The 22,857-nt window shown below is 48.3% G+C and overlaps 1 protein-coding gene and 1 pseudogene across 1 annotated transcript in view; one reads left to right on the top strand and one right to left on the bottom strand.

Annotated features, from left to right (window-relative positions):
- Positions 1-22,857, bottom strand: part of LOC142583707 (cytoplasmic dynein 2 intermediate chain 1) — a 114,870-nt gene that overhangs the window by 65,790 nt on the left and 26,223 nt on the right. The window contains exons 7-11 of the mRNA XM_075694194.1: positions 22,645-22,734; positions 22,032-22,229; positions 19,709-19,869; positions 18,072-18,195; positions 17,048-17,159 (exon numbers count right to left, since the gene is read on the bottom strand). Of these exons, the coding sequence (XP_075550309.1) occupies positions 17,048-17,159; positions 18,072-18,195; positions 19,709-19,869; positions 22,032-22,229; positions 22,645-22,734 (685 nt within the window). The remainder of the gene's footprint in view (positions 1-17,047; positions 17,160-18,071; positions 18,196-19,708; positions 19,870-22,031; positions 22,230-22,644; positions 22,735-22,857) is intronic.
- Positions 9,042-10,280, top strand: LOC142583329 (tubulin alpha-1C chain pseudogene; annotated as a pseudogene).

Below are 22,857 nucleotides of genomic sequence, written 5' to 3'. Positions count from 1 at the left end.
TCGTGTTTGCCATCCAGGTTGCGCTTGGTTTGCTGCTCACTGTAACCGGACCTTCACCAGGGAATGCGTCGACGCAACTGTTCCGCCTACCTGATATCCCGGGACGTGACTGGTCTTATCGTCGGACACCAGATGGTGCCAGAGGCTACTTGACCCCGACCAGTTCAACTCTATCAGAGCACAAGACGATGACGTCACGGGAATGGTATTTAAGGATCTGCTTCTGCGAGGGATCCTTCAGTGGGCGCGGCAGCAGTGCCGAGATGCATCGGTCGAATCCATTCACGTTAACCATCAAGGTGAGGAAGCGGTTCGGCAAATACTTTCGTAGCAGTAATGTTTGTCTTGTTTTGCTGCCGTGCCGACACGCTTTGCTTGAGTGGTTCTGTGATCTGTCGAATTCTTGCGGTTCCTGTTGTTGCTGGCAGGGGACGTCGAGGCTAATCCTGTGCCCGGTGACATTACGATTGAAGAGCAGCTCAAAATGATTGAAAAAGACATCCAAGAGATAAAGAATGAAAAACTGGTGACCAATAAAAAACTTGGAGTGATAGATAAAAAGCTGGAAAACATAGGCAAAATGGAGAAGCAGATCTTGGAATGCTTGGAAAGGGTTGACAAACTCGATCACCTGGTACTGTTCTTGACTAAGAAAGTCGACGAATTAGATAACAGAGGCCGCAGGTCTAATCTTGTCGTATACGGTGTTAGGGAAATCGAAAATGAGAGCCACCAAGATCTGCTCGATGCTGTTGAGAAAAAAATCTTTGAAGATACAATAGGAATAAAAACGGCTGGCATCGAAAGAATCCACCGTCCTGGGCGAAAACAAACGATTGATAATCCCAAGGACGGACCTGTCATTTTAAGTTATTTGACTACCGGGATAAAGCTAACATACTTAGCAATTGCAGAAAGCTAAAAGGAACTGAATATTCAATTAGTGAGGATTATTCGCCTGCAGTAAGACAAATTAGAAAGAAGCTATGGGAAAGAATGAAAGTACATCGAGACCAGAAATAGAAAGTTTTTTTGTCCTACGATAAAGTCAAAATAAATAATCGCCTGTACACCTGGGATGATCAAGCGGACGACATAGTGGAAGTTGCAAAAAACGAAAGCATGCACAACGGACCAGCCACGCGAACTCGAAACCGCCGTCGACTCTGGTCGACGGCGGTTCTGATCGGTTCTGATCGGCGGTTCTGATCGCTCTTGAACCTGACATTATCTGTGTGACTGAGACATGGCTGCATGCTGACATCACAAACCATGAAGTAGCCCCTCCGGGCTACTCCATTGTTCGAAAAGACAGAACTAGAGGCTGTGGTGTTGCTTTGCTCATAGGTCAAGGCATAAATTACTCAGTGATGCCAGATGTCCCTGGTGTTGAGGTGGTCTGGTGTAGAATTCAGCTGAGCCAGACCCACGTCTATGCTGGCGCCGTCTACAGACCGCCCCAAGCCGAAGTATCGTATCTCGAGCAGCTTCTAGAGTACATGTATCAACAGATGCTGGGGAACGCCATAATAATGGGAGGAGTCTTTAATCTTCCAGATATTAACTGGGACTCTCTGAGCCCATCCAATGTAACAAACAATACCTTGCTGAGCTTTCTGTTTACCTTCAACCTGACCCAAATAGTATCCAAGCCCACCCGTGTCCAGGGCACTTCAGGCTCCATTTTAGACCTTATTAGCGATTTCTTTTCCAAAAAAGATAACAAAGTCGATATTCTTGAAGGACTATCGGATCATCACATGGTTTTTTGCACGTTCACAATTCCAAACCGAATCCGCCAGCATAACACTAGAAAGCGCGTGTACGCATTTAACAAAGCAGACGATGACGCCATTATGACCTACTTTGCCCACGAGTACTACGACTTTAACGAGCTAATCTCAAAGGGCTCGGCCAACATCGACGAAATTTGGTTGCTGTTCAAAGCACATGTTATGCACTGTTTAAGGCAATTTGTCCCACATATACAAAAGAACACCAACAAGCACAACCCATGGATTACACGTGACGTAATTCATTTAAAACGTAGAATAAAAAGGTTGCGGGAATCTAACAAATTATGCCCAGTTACAGACTTCTGCCAAAAAATAAATTCGTTAACAGACTACTAAAGGAAGCAACATAGGTAGGAAAACAGCGCTTCTGCGGTACAACGCTTAGCAATTTTATCAAAGACTCACCCCAGAAATTCTGGCGTTATGTCAGGCACAACGATAATCGTACAAAACCGTTATCACCGACAGAAGAAAAGAAACAAGCGGAAGCGTTTAACACATTCTTCCATTCCGTATTTTCCCCCGACAATGGCATTAGGCATGCTTACAGCCCAGAAAATATAAAGCACAACGAAACACTGCGCACTCCAGTCGTAACTGAAGCAGGCGTGTTCACACTATTATTAAATTTAGACGATAAAAAGTGCAACGGTCCTGATAGAATCCCAAAATGTTTACTGAAACATTATGCCGAGCCTGTAAGCAAATACTTATGCCTTATTTACAATAAATGAATCTCCGAACAATGTATCCCAGCAGAATTGAAAATTGCTAAAATAGTGCCCGTCTACAAATCGGGCAATATTTCTTGTCAGTCAAACTATAGGCATGTTTCTCTCACATGTACATGCTGTAAAATCTCGGAACATATCATCTTAAAATCCATTACACATTTCATTGAGGCAAACAATGTCCTCCATCCATGCCAACATTGCTTCAGGACGGGTCTGTATACCGTTACCCAACTCGTTGAGATACTACACGATTTCGCCAAAGCAATTAACTACCAGAAACAAATAGATGTAACTTACCTAGACTTCTCAAAGACCTTTGATCTTGTCTGTCATGCTAAACTACTTCTAAAGCTTGAACATATACTAGGAGATGGGCCAATTTTTCGTTGGATTAGCAATTACTTATCTGACCGCCGCCAGTTTGTTCAGTTAGGCTCCCACGCTTCTGAAGCGTGGGAGCCTAACTTTCTAACCTAACCGTGGGAGTACTTTCTGGTGTAGCTCAGGGTTCCGTTTTAGCCCCTATCCTGTTTCTTTTGTTAAAAAATGACATAACTAATCAGATTGAATCCGAAATTAGGTTATCTGCAGACGACTGCGTCCTGTATAGAGAAGTACTAAACCGGCAAGACCAAATTAGTCTTAACAAGGATTTTTCTTTGATAGTCCAATGGTGTGAAAACTGGCAAATGGCCATCAACTTCGATAAAAACAGTTTCAATGTCGGTAACAAAAAAAATCCAAGCTTACTTTTTCATGCGGCTGTGATAATACTATACTTTCACTAACACTGTTACTCACTACAAGTACTTGGGCGTTATCATATCATCAGACTTAGGATGGTCGGCTCATGTAGAACACGTAGCAAGCAAAGCGATGCGAAAGCTTATGTTCTTAAAACGGGCCCTGCGATACTCTACGAAGGAAGCCAAGCTCTTGGCCTATGTTACGATCATACGTCCTGTCTTAGAATATGCGAACGTGGCGTGGTTTCCCTTTGCCCAAAATCAAATCGCCACTCTTGAGGCTGTCCAGCGAAAAACCGCGCAGTTTATCTGTAACCGATTTCGGCACACCGACTCGCCTACTCAGATGCTATCCGAGATCGGCCTTCCCATACTAAGCAGTCGTGCGATGCTGTACCGACTCAAATTTTTGTATCTCATCCTGCATAATAAGGTTCATGTGGATTCTAACACCTATATTTCCTATAACACATCCAGAGAAACCCGTCACAAGCATCACCTTACACTCCAAGATTATTCTTGCACCAACAATACATTCAGCTTTTCGTTCTTCCCACGAGCTGTTCACGATTGGAATGCTTTAGCCCAGAAGGTAGTCGCACAGCCCACTGTTGACAAACTTGTTGAATTTGTTGGCCCAACAGTGCTGTCAATCACAACTACATGATGTTATCAACATTGTCTTTATCATTGTATTAATCACCAAATGTTTTTGGAAATGTGTGATGTGAAATGATGGATGATGCTATCAATTGTATAACCATATGCTTATCCTTCTTTTCTTCCTTTTTATCTCTTTGCAAAGCATCATATGTAATTGAAATAAGCTCTTTGTGCGTTATGTTTTGCCATACCTATTGCTGTTAACATAGGTCCATGAAACTCTACACTTACTAAGCACCCTTGTGTATTCTTATGTAAATGCCTGTACTACAATGTCTACAGACCCTTCTAACCCACTCCTGTAAAAATCCCTGATGGGATTGACAGTATCACAAAATAAATAAATAAACAAATAAATATTCTTGTTTTACCGGCAGCGCGACATCATTCAATTTTACATCCGGGTCTAAGTACCATTCTCGTTTTTGCGAAAAAAGCACTGTAACAGTTTTCTGAGTAAAGAAGCGGAAGCCATTTTTCTCAGCCCATTCCATTAGTTTATTTATTGTTATCTGAAGCTGCCATTCACATGTTCGTAAGTTTGAGGCGCGGCACGCTATTTGCAGATCATCTACGTATATGGAGTGCCTAACAGAGGTGGGAATGACTGTTGACAGAGTTCATTTTCACTATAAAGAGTGTTGTGCTAAGTACGCAGCCTTGTGGCACGCCGTTTTCTTGGATAAATGTGCGCGAGAGCACAGTGCCTAGACTGATTTGGAATGTTCTGTTGGACATAATATCAGCAAGACAGTTTAGCATTTTGTCACGGATTCCTAACGCGGCGAGGTCACGCAAGATTCCAAATCTCCACGTGGTGTCGTACGCTTTTTCTAGGTCGAAGAACACTGCCAGGCAGTGCTGTTTGTGTAAAAATGCTTCACGTATTTCGTGTTCAAGTCGGACGAGGTGGTCTGTCGTTGAACACCCTTTTTTATAGCCGCACTGGGGAAAATCAATAGAGTTCTGTGAATCAAGCGTGAAAGTTAATCTCGCATTTACGACACTTTCGTACGATTTCGCCAAGCAGCTTGTCAGGGCAATGGGTCGAAAGCAGCTTGGGGATGTGGGGGATTTACCTGTTTTTAAATAAGGCACAACTATTGCGTTTTTCCAACTTTGGCATGCTTCCAGATTCAAATACATTGTTAAAAATTTAAGGAGAGCATCTACGGATGCTTGGGACAGGTGTGCAAGCACGGAATAATGGATCCGGTCAGGACCTACTGCAGTTTTTTTGCCAGCACAGAGGACCCTGTTAAGTTCTTGTACCGTGAATGGAGCGTTGTGTTCATCCTTTGACATCGAAGCAGTTGGTAGCTTCTCCTTTTCTGCTGACAGTTTGTATTTTAAAAACGTGTTTGAATAATTAGTCGAGCTAGAGATATTATAGAAATGTTCCCCAAGTATATTCGCTTGTTCTTGTAGTGTAGTCTGAGTGCCTGAAGGTGTAAGTATGGGTATCGTGTATGATGAGTAGTCCCCCTAAACTTCCTGACCTGTTCCCACATCCTTTTGGATGTGACGGTGCTAACAATTGTAGATGTATATTTCTGCCAAAACAATTTTTCCGCTTGTCTTCCAATGTATCGAGCTTTCGCTTTGGCTTGTTTGAAATTTAGAAAGTTGTTATGTGTTGGGTATCTGCGTAAGATTCCCCAGGCCTTATTTTGCTGCTTTTTTGCTACGGTGCATTCATGTGTCCACCAAGGATTCAGCTTTTTCCGAACAATGACAGAAGATTATGGAATGGCCTTTTAAGCTGCAGAAATAATACGGTTAGTAAGTTTTTCATTAATTTCGTCAATATCTAAGTCTGTTAAAGTAAGCTCCTCCAGCCTGGCACTTTCTGTGAAAACAGACCAGTCTGCCATTTGTAGTTTCCAATGGCGCGGTTTCTCAGATATAATGGGCAGCGTTGAGGTGAGGTTGATTATAGCAGGTAGATGATCACTGCCATATGAAGCCTCCAGTACATCCCATTTAAAATCGGTAAAAATGTCGGGAGAGAAAAATGCTAAATCGATGCAGCTAAAAGTACGTGAACTCGATGAAAAATGAGTTGGCGTGCTTGAATTAAAAAAAAGAACAGATGGTATTTGTCAAGATAAAATTTTCGAGAAGTTGTCCTCTTTGGTCATTCTTATCGCTGCCCCAAAGAGTGCAGCAAGCATTAAAGTCTCCGACTAAAACAAAAGGCTCCGGCAGCCGGCCAATTCAATTTTCTATGTCTCGAATTGTGAAATGGGTATGGGGAGGGATGTACAACGAACATATGGCGACAGTCTTTAAAGATAAAACGGTGACAGCTACTGCCTCAAACGCAGTATTTAATACAACGTTCCGTGTAGGGATACCGCCTTCGACGACAATAGCGACACCTCCTGACAGACGGCTGGAGTGCTCGCGCTCCTTCCTTAGGACAGTAAAACCTTTAAGAAAATGTGCATGTTTGGTAGCCAGGTTCGTTTCTTGAAGGCAGAATGCAACTGGTGAGAACTTATTTATGATGTCTTTGATGTCACCTAGATTGTGAATTAGTCCTCTGCAATTCCTATGAATGATGAAAGCCATCTTATCGGAGTTGAAGAAAAAGATTACTTATGAGTGTGAGCTTACAAATTGCAGGTGACATGTGTTTAAAAGCTGATTACTCTTATGAAGGGCGGTAACCGTTCAGCTTACCTTTCCCTTTCTCAGCGAAGGTATAATATGCTTCTCCTTCTGTGAGCGCTCCAAGGAGCGCGGGTCTTGTGGCGTCAATGACGTCGGGGTTTTAGGATCGTCCTCCATCGCCTTTTCCGAGGCACTGGATGATCGAGAGCCAGGCACCGAGACGCGCGTCTCGGGCTGTGGGGTACGCTTCAACTTCGGGCCCTGCGGCACGGTTGTCTGCGGGCTCGTCTTCGTTGCTGATGGAGCAGCACTGGCTGCAGCCACCAAGGGGGCGGTTGGGGTTTCTACAGGGGTACCGGACGTGGACCCTGTAGATTCCTGAGGCCGGTGTGGCGCTGCCCCCTGCCACGCCACACTGGCATAGCTTACTTGAGGTAAGTGGGCTAGCCTTTTCCTCGCTTCATAGAATGAAATCTTATCCTTTACAGTTATTGCAATTATTTATTTTTCTCTTTTCCAGCAAGGGCAGCTCCGTGAGTAAGCTGGATGATCACCCTTGCAATTGACACATTGTGCGGGAGCATTGCAGTTGTCAGATGGATGGCCGCTGGCACTACACTTCGCGCATGTTTCCTTTCCTCTACATGATTCTGATGCATGTCCGAACCTCTCGCACTTGAAGCACCGCCTCGGGTTCGGTATGTATGGTCGGACATTGATATTCAGGTAGCCTGCATCGAGTGAGCTTGGCACAGTACTGGAACCAAATGTGAGTACTACGTGTTTTGTGGGGATCTGTTGGTCGTTTCGTCAAAGTGTTATCTTTTGTACCTTGATTACATATTGTTCCTGGAATCCCTCAAGGAGCTCTTCGTCACTGAAGTTCAAGAAATCTTCTGATATTGCTCCTCTGCTGGTGTTCAGCGAGCGATGTGGGGAAATTGTGACATTAATATCACCGATACTTGTCAATTCACCGGTTTTTTCGATTTGTTCTTTCTTTGTTAGTTCGAGGAGGAGGTCTCCGCTTGCCATTTTTGATGCTTTGTAGCCTGATCCAATCGTGTTTGATAGGCATTTAGATACTAAGAAAGGCGATAGTCTTCTAATGGTTGTGTTGCCTACACTATGAAGGACATGGAACTTTGGGAAGGTGCCATGGTTTGGTTTCAATTCGAAGTGAAATGTTGCTTCGGTGCGCCCTCGTTTTTGAGGTCGATCTTGGAGTGGGGGAAGCGTTTGCCATTAAACATTGGAAAATTCGGCGGCGATGGTAGCCACCCACCTTCGAGCCCAACTAGGGGACGTTACTAGGTTGGAAATCATACCTGCAGACGTCAGCCATGCATCGCCGCTATAACCTAATATATATATATACCCAAGACTGGATATATTACACACGGTTAACCCTTGCCGCCAGCAAATACGGAAGTGAAGAGAAGACAGGAAAGATGGAAAAGTGGCAGAGGAAGACGAAGATTGGAGAGGAGGACAGGAAAAGGCGACTGCCGATTTCCTCCAGGTGGGTCAGTCTGGAGGTGCCGTCTATGTGAAGCCGAGGCCGGAGAGGTGTGTTGCCTTCGCCGGGGGGCCTTAAAGGTCAAAACACCCGGCATTGGCTCAACCCCCAGGATCCCCTTTTCCCCGGACCCGGCTAAGCCGCGCACGGCTACACGCGGGAGAGTTCAACCCTCGTGTGCTCGGGTACGTGGTGTCGCAACACACCAAACGCCTGCTGACGCAGACGCCCCTGCGGGGACGGAACAACAAGAAGGTAGTTGGCGCGGACTGGTGAGAAGTTCTTCTTCACGAGTAGGTTGTTTTGAAGCGTGAACGAAGACAATCCGCGCTTAAACGACCTAGGGACAACGTCGGTATTCCCTTCTAAATACTCGACGAGGCCTTTTAGCTCCGGGTCTGCTCGTTGTTGTTCAACGAAGTCTTCCGCGCTTGCTATTCCAAGGAAGGCGTCGTCATCCTCGTACTCTTACGGCGGTGGGTCAATGGGTGTGCGTGATAGGCAATCCGCATCAGCGTGTTTTCGCCAGGACTTGTAGATTACAGTGATGTCATATTGTCACGTTGTAGTGACGTATAAAGAACACTATGGAAGACGAAACTAACTTTACAGGGCGAACTTGTGTCCAGAAAAAGCAGCCTACACTCAATGCTCAACGAAAACGACGAACACAATCGGCGATCGTCGAAAATCTGATCAACGGGTCTAGCGCGTCGGCTTTCATACATCAGTCGTCGAATGTTCCTGAGTAATCGCTGCGACCGGCGTGTCTTCCACAAAGTTCAACACTATTCGCGTCGCTCATAAATGCAATCAGGTTACACAAGGTTCGGTGACAGACAGCGGATGGAACCATCGATAACATTCCAGAATGTTCCAGACCGCCGACATAGCCAGTTACGTCAAGACATGCCGAGCCTGTCAGCGACGTGTAGTCCACCGTAGTGCCGGACCATCGAGCAAGCCGATGCCCAGCGACAAGCTGTCCGGTGGGATTGATGATTCTTTCAACATTTTCTTCGCCGATACTGGCGCCGGCCATTATGTCCCGCGAGCTGTGTTCAATGATCTCGAGCCAACAGTTGTTGACGAGGTGCGAACTGGTGCTTACCGGTAGCTCTACCACCCGTAGCAGCTAATCAGTGGCAAAAAGGACGCTGCAAACAACTACGCGAGTGGCCATTGCACCATTAGCAAGGAGCTCGTCGACTTGGTGCATGACCGTATCCGCAAGCTGGCAGACGTGTGCACGGGTCTACAGGGCTTCCTCGTGTTCCACAGCTTTGGCGGCAGCACTGGCCCTGGATTCACCTCTCTCTTCATGGAGCGCCTTTCGGTTGACCATGAGAAGAAGTCCAATTGCTCCAGTTTTCCATCTACCCTGCACCCTAGGTCTCAACTGCTGTTGTTGAACCATACAGCTTCATCTTGACCACATACAGGACCATGGAACACTCTGACTGTGCCTTCATGGTTGACAATGAGTCCATCTTCGGGATCTGCCGGCGCAATTTGGATATTGAATGAGCCTCATACACCCGCCTGAACGGGCTCATTAGTCAAGTTGTCTCCTCCATCACTGCTTCCCTCCGCTCCGATGGTGCACTCAACGTCGATTTGGCTGAGTTTCAGGCCAACTTGGTACCTTATCCTAGGATCCACTTCCAACAGGTCCCATATGCTCCCATCATCACCGCTGAGAAGGCCTACCGTGAGCAGCTTACCATAGCCAAGATTACCAACGTATGCTTCGAGCCGGCCAACCAGATGGTCAAATGCGATCCGCAAGTATATGGCCTGCTCTATGCTGTACCATGACGACGTGGTGCCTAAGGACGTCAATGCTACCATTGCAACCATCAAGACCAAGCGTAGCATCCAGCTTCTCGACCGGTGTCCCACAGGGTTCAAGGTAGGCATAAACTACCAGCCGCCTCCCGTTGTGTCCGGCGGGGACCAGACCAGGGTCCCGCGTGCTGTCTGCATGTTGTCCAACACGACAGCCATCGCCGAGGCCTGGGGCCGACTGGACCACAAGTGCGACCTCATGTATGCCAAGCGCCCCTTCGTACACTGATACGTGGTTGAAGGCATGGAAGAGGGAGAGTTCTCCGAAGCCCGCGAGGACATGGCCGCCCTCGAGAAGGTCTACGAGGAGGTTGGCATGGACCCAAAGGAGGACATCGACGAGGGCGAGGAGTACTAGGCCGGGTGCTGCATTCCCTCGACGGGACCAAGGGACTTCTCAACCAAGCGAAAATGGCTGTTGTCATTCGAAATTTCGTAATAAAGGATTTGATCATTCCTAAACAGACGGCCAACGCAGTCCGTGATCGTCGAAGATCTGATCAGCGGGTCAAGCGCGTTCGTTTTTATACATCAGTCATCGAATGTTCCAGAGTAATCGCTGGGACCCACGTGTCTTCCCCAAAGTTCTACACCATTCGCGTCGCGCAGACCTGCAATCAGATTACGCAAGGTTCAGTGACAGACAGCGGATGGAACCATCGATAACATTCCAGAAACTTCCGATACATGCAGGCGCGTCCTGCACTGTGCGATAACATTTATTGGGCGGTGAAACGTGGTCACCCGATAAAGAAGTACACGTGTGAATTTTCTTGCAGTCTGAGGCTCCACCTCGCCAGCCGTTTTGAAGGGTCTTTTGAATTAGCTAGCCAACACAACGCGTGATGGTCTCTGACGACGTTGAATGGCCTGCCATATAGGTAAGGGCGGAATTTTGCTGTAGCCCAAATGATGGCGAGGCATTCCTTCTCAGTCGTAGAATAATTGCCTTCCGCTTTCGACAGCGAGCAGCTAGCATAAGCTATCACCCATTTAAGTCCGTTTTGCTCTGGACTAGGACGGCACCTAGGCTACTGGTGTCAGTGTGAATTTCGGTATCGGCGTCCTCGTCGAAGTGCGCAAGTACCGGCGGCGACTGTATGCGTCTTTTGAGTTCTTGAAATGCGTTGGCCTGCGGCGTTTCCCACTTGAACTCGACATCACATTTGGTTAGATGTGTCAACGGCTCAGCGATGCGTGAAAAATCATTGACAAAGTGCCAGTAGTAGGCACACATGCCAAGGAATCTGCGCACTGCCTTCTTGTCGATGGGCTGCGGGAACTTAGCGATGGCAGCTGTCTTTTGCGAGTGGGGGCGGACACCACATTTGCTGATTGCGCGGCCTAGCAACAGAAGCTCATCGTAAGCGAAGCGGCACTTTTCCGGATTCACAGTGAGCCCTGATGACTTGATGGCCTCCAGTACTGTCGCAAGCCGCTTAAGGTGATCGTCGAAATTTCCGGCGGACGGCGACGTCATTCAAGTGAACGAGACAGGTCTGCCACTTCAATCCTGCTAAAACCGTGTCCATCACGCGCTGCAACGTTACAGGCGCCGAGCACAGTCCAAATGGCATAACCTTGAACTCGTAGAGGCCGTCTGGGGTGATGAAGGCGGTATTTTCGCGCTCTCTTTCCTCGATTTCTATTTGCCAATAGCCAGACTTGAGGTCCATCGACGAGAAGTATTTAGCGTTGCCGAGCCGATCCGATGAGTTGTCTATCCGTGGGAGGGGGTATACGTCCTTCGTGATCTTGTCCAGATGACGATAATCGACGCAGGAGCGTAAGGTTCCGTCCTTTTCCTTCACCAAGACTACAGGATATGCCCGCGGGCTTTTTGACGGCTGGATGATGTCGTCTCGCAGCATTTCATCGACTTCGTGCCTTATAGCTTCACGTTCTCGCGTCGAAACTAGGTAAGAGCTCTGGCGGAGTGGTCGAGCGCACTCTTCAGTCATTATGCGATGCTTTGCGACTGGTTTTCGTCGAATCCTCGATGACGTCGAAAAGCAGTCTTTGTATAGTCGGAGTAGAGTTCTGAGCTGTTGCTGCTTGCTGGATTGATGGCGAAGTCTGGTTCGGGAACTACGGCCGTCGATGTAGATGCGGCAGAATCCGAGAGGACAAAGGCATTGCTGGTTTCCACAATTTCCTCGATGTACGCGATTGTCGTGACCTTGTTGATGTGTTTGAACTCCTGGCTGGTTAGCATCACTTGCGCTTTACCTCCGTGCAGTCGAGTAATCCCTTTTGCGACGCAAATTTCACGCTCCAGCAGGAGGCGTTGGTCACCCTCGATGACACCTTCTACGTCAACGGGTGTTTCAGTGCCGACGGAAATAATGCTGAAGCGAGGCGGAGTGCTCACTTGATCTTCGAGCACACTAAGGGCGTGGTGACTACGAGAGCTCTCCGGCGGTATCGCTTGATCTTCCGACAGCGTTATCGATTTCGACTTCAGGTCGATGATTGCGCCGTGTTGGTTCAGGAAGTCCATGCCGAGAATGACGTCTCGTGAACACTGTTGGAGGATAACGAAGGTGGCAGGGTAAGTCCGGTCATGAACGGTAATTCTTGCCGTGCAGATTCCTGTCGGCGTGATGAGGTGTCCTCCAGCGGTCCGAATTTGAGGGCCTTTCCATGCAGTTTTAATTTCTTTCTTCAACTGGTCGGCGATGTGTCCACTCATTACGGAGCAATCGGCCCCTGTGTAGACTGTGACTGCGTGGTCGTCGAGAAGCACGTCTCGAGGTCGGTGGTTCTTTGTCTTACGTTACAGTTAGCTTGGCGTCGGATCACGGATGCGTCGTGTTGACCTGTGGCTGGTATGTGGCGTCGTCAGGTCGTCTTTCGTCGGCGTATTCTTTGCTTCCAGAATTATTCGGGACGGCGGTGTTTCGTTCTTATGTGTCTTCGTCGGCGGCGTAGGATCTTCGTCAGTTCGACGAACAGCAACCGCACCTCCATCGGTTGCTGCTTTTAGTTTTCCGGTTATGGACTCGCAGAGCAGTCCCAGGCTGGGCCAGTGTATGGTCGGCGCTGCGGCGACAGGTAGCGGCCTGGTGATGGCGAACGGGAGGGTCGTCGAGGACTGAGTAGCGGCGAGGTAGTCGGCGATGCCACGCGGGCGCTCTCCAAGCTGCAGTGTGGACGCAGCGCATTGACGGCGAACGCTCCCGGTCCCAAGTAGCGGTATGGGCATCGGCGGTACAAATGGCCGGCTTCTCCGCAGTGATAGCAGAGCGGGCGCTGGTCGGGGGCTCGCCAAGTGTCCGTCTTCCTCGCGTAGCTGCACTGAGCGACTAGTGGGCGTGCTGGCGGCGGCGGCGGTATACGACGGAATTACGGCGTTAGAGGGCCCTGGCGTGGTCGTGGGGGGGGTGCCTTCACGACGGGAAACGCGGCGTAGGTCATCGATTCCGGCTGGGGTTGAAGTGATTGTGGTTGCACCTCAGGAACTCCCAGGGATCACTGAACCTCCTCTTTGACGATTTAGGCTATTGAATCCACTTGAGACTGCGACCTTGAGTAGAACTTCTGCAGCTCTTCCCGTACGACCGCTCTGATAGTCTCACGTAGATCGTCGGTGGCCAGTGTTGAAATCCGGCGTTAATTACAAAAAGCTGAGCTAGTAGGTAAGGAGTCATGCAAAAAAAAATATTTTCTCAGCGACGCGCAATTCAGTTTCTAGACATTTCCTTGGTCTTCGAACAAAGTCACGTTTGTTGGCAGTACTCCCGAAGATCTTCGAAGCCGTTGTTAAACTTTCAATCCAAGCATTCAAAAGCAGTAAAAAACGGAATTGCCATGTCGTGCCTTAAGTCTTCACTCACCAGATCCTGCATGTATAAAATGAGCGCCAGTTTTAATGCACAGGTGCGACGCCTATTAGAAGCAGGTTATCCTAGCCTAGCAGTGGCCACTGCGGCTGAATGCCTAAAGAAGTCGGTTTCGAGGGGGGCGGACGTGATTACAGAAAGCAGTAATAGCAAAAAAAGAGTAGTGGGTATTCCGTACATTGATTCAGTATCGCACAGGCTTAAAAAGGTTGCAAGTAGGTATGATGTCACTGTTGCTTTCACTGCTCCTAATAAGCTAGGTAAGATATGCGCTGCCGTGCAGAGGAAAAAGGAGCAGGTAAAAGGCAAAAAAAAGAACAGATATTTGTCCAGTGAAGCACAATAAGAATAACTGTTTTACTGACTGTCGTATGGGTGTGGTTTATAAAGTTCCCTTTTAGCTGTGGCCAGTTCTACGCAGGAGAAACGGGGCGGTGTATCAATCAGAGGCTAAAGGAACATAAAAGGTCGTTAACCGGTGGATCGCCTTCTAATCTTTCCCTACATTGCCAAGATTGTAACTGTACGCCAGAGTTAGATGAATGCGCGATATTGTACAGGCATAAGAATGATGATACGTGTCTTATGGCAGAGGCATGACATATCTGTAATGGTAGAAGTGCGTGCGTGAGTCAGCCTTCGATTACTTTACATAAGGAAGAGATTAAGTGCCTGAACAGTTATCTCTAACATAGACCGGCACATGTACCCGACTGACACGTGGTGATACCATTCCAGGGCTTGCGCAGATGAGTTCTGTTTTTCTTTTTTTCGCCTCAGTGCTCCCTTCAGTTGATAGCCAGTGTTCGTATTGGGGTCCACTTTTCTTGTCCTGTCTGCCCGCCTCACCTCTTATTTTTTTGCATAATGTAATTTGTAGAGTTCGTGCGGCGTTTGAATTGCCGGTTCCGCATCTCCAGTGTCTTCTAGACGCCAGTGGCCTCGCGAAGGAACTCGTCGACGGTCTTCAGTGGGCTCCGTACCGTTCCGGCGAAAAGTTCCTCCTTTACACCACGCATCAGTAGGCGGACTTTCTTCTCCTCGGACATTTCCGGGTTGGCGTGGCGGAACAGGCGGCTAATTTCTTCTGTAAAAATCGCGGTCGTCTCATTAGGCAGCTGCAGTCGGGTTTCTAGTAGTGATTGGGCTCGTTCTCGGCGTACGACGCTTTTGAATGTCTGCAGGAAGCCACTTCGGAACAGGTCCCAGGTCGTTAAGCTGACTTCTCAGTTCTCGCACCACGTCCTGGCGGCGTCTTGCAATGCGAAAAAGACATGTCGCAGTTTGTCGTCGCTGTTCCAGCTGTTAAACGTAGCGACCCTCTCAAGGCGGAACCGCATGGCGCGATTTCAGGCGCGATTGACGCGCGGATGGTGGGACGCGCGCGTCATTTTGACGCGTGCCCAGCATGATCCGTCACGAAATCGCGCCGCCGCGTGCTGCTGCTCGGAGTAGAAAAAATCGCGTCGCGCGGCGCGTCCACCAATCAGAGTTCAAGCAAGTCACGTGGCATTTAGTCACGTGGCATTTTGGTTCTTTCTTTGCCACCAGATGGCCCTGCTCTCTGCGCATCTCGACGGAACCTCCTTGGCGGAATTTTTTTTTTCTCTCGGCAGAACTGGCGCGCGCGTCAAGGAAAACGTGTGCTACCGTGATTTCTTTTGCGCATCGTGTTGGTTCGCGCATCGTGTTCACCTAACATGAACAAAGCAACCTTCAACGAGGCCCTAATAACTAATGTGGAGAAGCGTCGCGTCTCATCGCTAATACTGGCAAGACAATTCGCTAATAATATTGCCAGTGTATGCTGCTCGCTCTCTTCTCAACCAGGCAGGCCGCACCCACATGCACCTCCTGACCCGCATTTTTTCTTGCTTCAGTATCAGCATCCCCCTTAATAGTAGCAATCGCCTCTTCTGCTCGGTAGTAAGCGGCCGACCCTCCTTTTCATATGTGAAGTTGTAAACAAGCAGCGGCTTCTCAGCATGCGGAAGGTACATAGTCGCAGTTTCGCACACGATATTGCTGCTTGAAATTAAGCTTGATAAATGCACTTCGGAAAGAAATGTCGCTGTCTAATTACACTCAGATTATTTTTATTGTAGTGTTCTGTAAGTTTAAGGGCATATTATATATGCGGTAACAGAGACAATACATGTCGTTGAGAGTTATGTTGTCGGGCAACCCGGAAAACGCGGCGCGATAGCGCCGCTCCTTTTTTCGTACGGGTGCTCGCGCGTCGGCGGCAACGCGGGCGTTTGCCGACCGTCGCGTTTTTCGCTCGCGAAAAACGCGCCATGCGGTTCCAGCTTCATACGTCTCAAGCCAGCTTTCCGGGTCCTCGAAAGTTGAACCGCGGAATGTCGGAGGCTCCTTGGGCTGCTACAGCACGATGGGGGACGCTGGGGCTGCCAGTGGGGTTGACTGGGCGACGATCTTCCTGCTCGTCTCAGGCAAAAGTCCGTGCTCCGGGGGCACTCCTTGCAGCCTGCGGCTGCCGCGCTGGTTCTTGTTGACTTTGGTGAAGTCTTTCGTGTTCGGGCTTTTGTCGCGGCTTTGTGGGGGCATCCGGTACATGAACGCAAAGCACCTCCACCAGATGTCACGTAGTAGTGGCGGTGAGGAAAGCAGCAATAATTTGAATATCGAAACCAGCGTCTTATTGGGCGAACTTGTCCCCTCAAACAAATATGCTATACTCAAAGAACGGCGACAGTGGCGAACACAGTCCGCGATCGTCGAAAATCTGATCAGTGGGTCAAGCGCGTCAGCTTTTATACATCAGTCGTCGAATGTTCCAGAGTAATCGCTGGGACCCGCGTGTTTTCCACAAAGTTCTACGTTGTTCGCGTTGCGCATACATGCAATGAGATCACACAAGATTCGGTGACAGACAGAGGAGGGAAGCATCGATAGCATTCCAGAAACTTCCCATACATGCAGGCGCGTCCTGCGCTGTGCGATAACATTTGTTATGCGGTGAAATGTGGTCACCGGTTAAAGTACACGTGTCAATATTTAGGGTTACCAGACAAACCTTGCCATAAGGTTTACCTATATGTGAAGTAATGCCATCTTCATGGAATGTGGCGGGCGCACTGTGGAATCGTTCGATCACAAGACAACAGTGCCCGAAAACCATGATAAACCACTAGTGAGAATTCGCTCGGCAGGAGGCCAAGGCAAGACGAAACACCGTGTCAGGCCGTCAACACTGCGCCTGGAGTCAAAAGTGACTCTGCCGGTCCTTCTCTAGAAGAGCGTTCGCGACTTGTGCTCTTACCTACGCCGAAGCCCTTGTAGTCGTGAGGAGGCTGCTGAGTCCATTTCTCCACGAGCTCGATGTTTTCTGTTTGGCACTCTTCCTCATCGCCGAGTTCGGTTTGGATCAGCACCTGTACGTGCAAGATGGAGCGCTGAACCAGAGGTGCCGCATGAGCCAAGCGTACTACGTCCTGCACTACTTCTCTGGTGTGTTCAAGGCGGACGTACAAGGTAGAGAGTTCGATAACCGGCCATGCCTGCCGCATTGCTCGCTCGGCGGAATGCAAAGATGCTCGCGCACTGTAATTTTGTTGCGCGGTAAACGTTATAAAGAAACACTGAATCCTTTTGAACTGATAAATTATTGTTTCAAATCTTCATTTTCGTTAATTTTAAGGGCTACAGGTTGATTATCAGAAGAGAAAATCAGGTCAAACTTCGCCATTTTTTTTTAATTATCGCTCGCGCCGAAATCAGGGCGCCGTTACTTCTGTGTAACGTCACAAGTTCTCGAAACTTTAAGCTTGCCTGTTCAAGTTCTTGTCTTTTTTAAAATACAATGTATTTCATCGTCAGCGAGAAAAAGGTAATCCAGGCCCGATTGGGTGCCGTCAAATTCATGACGTCACGCCCAGCTAGTGCAGGAACTTCGAGGTGGCGTCGCCACCAGTCTGTCATTTCTTGCGCCTTTTTCTGGCTTAACGAGGCTTCTCTCAAAGTAAGGAAATGGTTTCTTTAATGCTGTGGTCGGGAAGAACAGTAAAGTTGTTTAATATAAGCATGTTTTAAGGGTAGCGCTATAACTCACAAAGGCACGTACAAATGTTTACCTGATAAAACGGTCAGTTTAAATGCCGGCGTTTTGTCCGTCGTATTGTGTCTTTCGTTCCGTTTCCGTGCGAGTTACAGTGCTACCTTTGAAACCTTAAAACATGTATTATTGTGGAGTCGGTAATTTACAAATGCAGCTCAAATACATTTCTCTTTAGCGTCACTTTATGTCCGTTGTGTCTTTCCTGTCCTCCTCACATGCCAACGTGTACCTGTTTGGCGTCGGCCCGGCCGAATGTCGAGATGTACACGTCGTAGGTGACTGGCGGGATGTCGAACACCTGGTACGTCATGGTATCCAGGGAGACCATCTCCAGGACGTCCTTAGCCCGCTGCCTGCAGAGCACGTGGAAGACAGCCGCGTGCGTCACTCGGGCACTGGCGCTGTCTTTTCGCTATTCTAAAAACCGAACACTTTTGCCAAAGTACAGTGTTTAAAAAGCTCACTCAGATCTCACGCAGTTTGGCAATCGGTGTATAAGCGAACCCTTGTTTGGACCTACACCCGCTCTAAACTTGTTATTATTTATCGCTTCACTATAGCGCAAGTGAGGGTTTTAAACGGTCTCCAAGCGACAGCTGCCACGCGGAGCGAAGAATGGAAACGGCGGAAATTAGCAATGAAGCACTCTTAGAGGCGATCGCGCGTCCACACGCCTCATTGAGCATTTCAGTCACCTCAAAGTGTCACGACCTAAGAGCTGTAACGCTGAGACTTAGATATAAATATATATCTTAGAAGCCTGCGCCTTTCTCCTCATGGCTACAGCACATTGATATTGCGAATGGGGATTCTGGTTAAAATCCTGCCATCGGAGACGTGTTTTTGTTTATTATTAATGAGGAGCAGGTTCCGGGTGGAGACGCGAATAAAAACGAAAAATTACGCAATTTTTGCCGACAAAGCAATAGACAGTCCCCTCTCACACATCGACATGAGCTTGGGACACCGGCGGCCCCGCCCTGCGGAAATACGCCGAAGTGACCATGCTGCCAAAACCGAACAGGACCCTGGGCATTCGAAACCCCCGTCCCATCCGTGCATTCGTACTTCGTGTGCGGGCAAGCTGTGTTCGAGCGCACGGTACTGAACAGATTCTCCCGCTATCTGGGAGAAAATGACCGCTTTCCCACCACGATGTACGAATTCGGAGCACACCTCTCTACGCCCCCCTCCCATGCCACCCACCCCACACCGGAGCAGTGGAAGACCCAGCTCGCCAGCCTCAACCCCGATGACAAGCGACAGCTGGTGAACAGGGCAAGGTAGGCGGCCAGGTCACATGGCTTTCTGGACTGAGAAAGTCACCCTCAGGGAAGGCGGCAAAAAAACGTCATCTGCTCTCGATAAAGCTCAATCATCATTGCTAATGACGAGCACCTTGTGTCAAATCACCGCTGAACCTATATGGCAAGAACCCTACCGAACGACGTCAACCATGGGAAGTAGGCGAAAAATTAAGGTCACTACAGAAATCGAAATTTTATTACACTGTTTCGGAACCCATGCAACTTCCCAGTTCATTATGCGGCGGTATTGGTGTTGTAATCAGTTTATATACGTAGCACTTGACGTGAAGAGGAAAGATAAACTGGGGCGAGGTAACTCTGCTCCCTACGTCACGTGCTAGGTATATATGTCTACAGCACTCTGTCCGCTGCATTATGAAGAAGGAACTCGTCTGGGTTCCGAAACTTTCCGATTCTTGGCTTTCGCCAGTCATTTTTCGAATCTGTATAGCGTGGTACCATATCAAAAGAGCTCTCGTCAAACTATTGACTATATGTAGGCAAAGAGAGCCCCGATTTAGCACGGGCATGCTGAACACTGGAGTATCGGACAACGCACTGCGCTTTGCTGAGCACTTTCTTGTCCTCTTCTTTCTTCTGAGCCATCAGGTAGCTGACCAGACTGTACGTCGAGAAGGAAGTTGGCATTAGCGGAGCAGGCGGTTTCGCGTCCACATCGAGAACCGGCTCGGATTTCCAGTGGGACTGCTGTTTTAGTTTCTGCAAGGAATTCACCGAGATGATTGAAAGTGCGACAGGTCTCGCGTTAGTGTAATGTTGCCTCTATATTCTCTTGCACACTTATAGCAGGCAACGCTATGGAAGCTACGCATGCAAGTAGCGCGGTCATAAGTATCACTCCGCAGGTTTCGCAGTGAGGTTTTCTTTTATTTACTACGCTTTTTCATTCCTACGGGATAACTAACGCATTTACTAGAACAACTTGTGGGCGCAAAAATACGTCAAATCACGTATCATTTATGCGTCTTTATGCTTCTAGTAGGCGACGCCAGGCGCGAACCCGGGATTTTCTTTCGGGGGGGGGGGGGAGGGGGCAACCCTAGGTAACTTTTCTATGAAAATGAGGGGGGAGGTACCTTTACTAGTACAAATGTGAATAATGCCCATCATACACCATAACGATGCGTAAACCCGCAAAAGAGAATTGAAATAAGGTGTACCTTACAGGTACGCCTGTGAGATACCTCTCTCCTTTACTTGGCAAACAAGGAACCTCATCAAATGGACTAGCGCATGACAGAAGCGCCGGAAGGACACTGCCAAGGACAAGTAAACAAGCGAAAGTGTAAAATAAAGATTTTGTATTAGCATATATTGAATTATCTCTGGAACAATTATAGAGAAATATATATATTTGCGGAACAATCGCAGTTCGATCCCTCGTTTACTGCTCTACCAATTGAAGTGCCAAAATCGACTTGTGTTGTCATTCGGGAAATTGCTTATAACGATGCGTGGCCCCCAGTCCTATACAACCGCGTAGAGTGCAGGTCAGTGCGCTTCTAGACGTACAGCGTCCACCGAGAAAGGTTAGAAAAATGCCTATTTGCTGCCACGAGCGGCGCTGCTCACAGCGTCCTCGAGTAAGGTTACAGCTCATGTAAACGAATATAAATACTTTGGTGCATGGATAAACGAAGACGATAGATATCTGGAAAGAAAAAAAAAGAACTCCTTGAGACTCTTGCTTCCAGTTGCCAGTTATGCTCCAAAGTGCTATACAATTAGGGAAAAGCCATACGGGGTAACAAGTGATAGTCATATTGCTTATGGGTTTAACGGTTATTGCAGGGCCTGATGATGGATGCTGTTTCACATTATTTTATTTTCCGCCTTATCTGACCCATATCGTGGGTATATGGTTCCGAGGATCTGCCAGCGTCGCGGTGAGCCGTCCCTCAGAGAAATAATGAAGCAAAAGGAAAAGTTAAACACAACTGGCGTTTTCTCCGGCCGCAACTCGTTGCACGAGCATACAGACCAGCTGGCTGCGAACCGAATCCCTTTCCCGGTCCCTGGATGACTCTAAACAAAGAAGGTCGAACTAACGAAGCAACAGCGATGCGCGTGATCATCGAACAGATGGTGACAGAAAGTGAGAGAGGCATAAAGGAGAGATGCCTCAACCTGCACCACTAATGCACCGCAGGTAATAGATGGTGACAACTGAACTTATCACGAGTTAATAGCGCGGGCACCGAATCGATGAGAAAACTGGCCTTCACAACCCAGGAGATGCCGATAACTACCGCCACCCAAAAGGAGTGAAAATATTGACGACCATTCCACTCTGTGAAAATGGAATCGCAGCAAGAGCTGACGACAGTCAAAGCTCTCAAACGAAAAGCAAAGCGCTTCACCTCCGCCGCGGGTCGGCCCGAAGGTAGTGCAATGCCGGGCATACCGGCGACAAAGGTGAAGCAGGCGTTAAGCACTCCCCATACGTTGACCGGTCCCGAGGGTAGTGCAGGAATGTGTGTGAGGAGTGGTGGCGTGGGAGGGGAGGGGGGTATGCCGCTTAATTTCGGGGGGGGGGGGGAGCTGGTTACGCGCCTGTGCGACGCACTAGGTTTTGGTCGCGGACGCAAGTGCTGCGCTTTGGTAACTGGTGGCAGAAGCGTGTCACTGCGCTCGTTTGGCAGTATATACGGGTTAAAATCTCCGATGCCTTCCATGTGATAAACACGCCATGTCCTGCAAAACGAAGGTGTGCGACCTAATGGCACGTGTAATTACGTGACGCGTACGTATAACTTTCTGACAACTGCGACGCACTATTTCTGTGAGTCGAGCTCTAAGAGAACTCTGTCTAGCCTTCGTAGCGTTGCCATGCTGTGTGTGAAATGGAGCATAGACTTCACCTCTGAGTTGACTTCACTGTACTCCTGCGTTGTCAGTTTATCATTCGTCGGTAGCAGGGGACCTTCGCTTGACGTCACTTCATCGTTTCCGTTTGCGGGGGCGCTGTCACTGACGTCACTGCTGCTGTCACTGACGGCGCTGCTCGCACTACTTTCGTCGTCCACTGCGTCGTCGTTTTCAAAGTCAGATTCGTAATCCTGAAATAAATGCAATATAGCGCTGAATTGGACTGGTCTAAAACATTTCTCTTTGACATGCAATGCTTCAAAAAAATTTTTTTTGCCTATCGCCAGGTAGGTAAAAGAGGTCGGGTGGCAGGTGGGTCGGCTAAGTCAGTATGTGAACTACATTCCCCAACCCGGCCATGTTCTATGCACACAATGCATATAACAACGGCATGCCTTGAGAGTAATTGTCGTTTCTTGCTTTCTTTCTCCCCTCTTGGGGAAGGGGGTAGGGGGTCGCATTCGATGTCTCTGCATATTTCGTAGATTTTTATGTGCTCTGCAGTTTGGTTCTTATTTTATCACTCCCACACATCACCGTTGCTGAGAGGGTGAGGAGCATTTGAAATAAATAACTAAATAAATAAATAAATAAAGCTATCGTTACCTCGAAATCGTCGTCGTAACTGTACCCGTCATCAGCGACTGAAGAATGCCTCATCCTGGACGTTTCTGACTTTGAGGACTCAGGGATAACCTGGAAAATATAGTCGCAGCGGCTAGATGAAACAACTTCAAAAGAGGACTAGGTAGCACTGCAGAAATGTTGCCATTGTTGTATTTTCGGATAGCACTGAAGAATGGTGGAGTGCAAAAAAAT

This window comes from Dermacentor variabilis, chromosome 5 (assembly GCF_050947875.1).
Source record: "Dermacentor variabilis isolate Ectoservices chromosome 5, ASM5094787v1, whole genome shotgun sequence".
Taxonomy (NCBI): domain Eukaryota; kingdom Metazoa; phylum Arthropoda; class Arachnida; order Ixodida; family Ixodidae; genus Dermacentor; species Dermacentor variabilis.
Note: the sequence above shows the minus strand (reverse complement) of the source record. Positions and strands in the feature narration are given on the sequence as shown.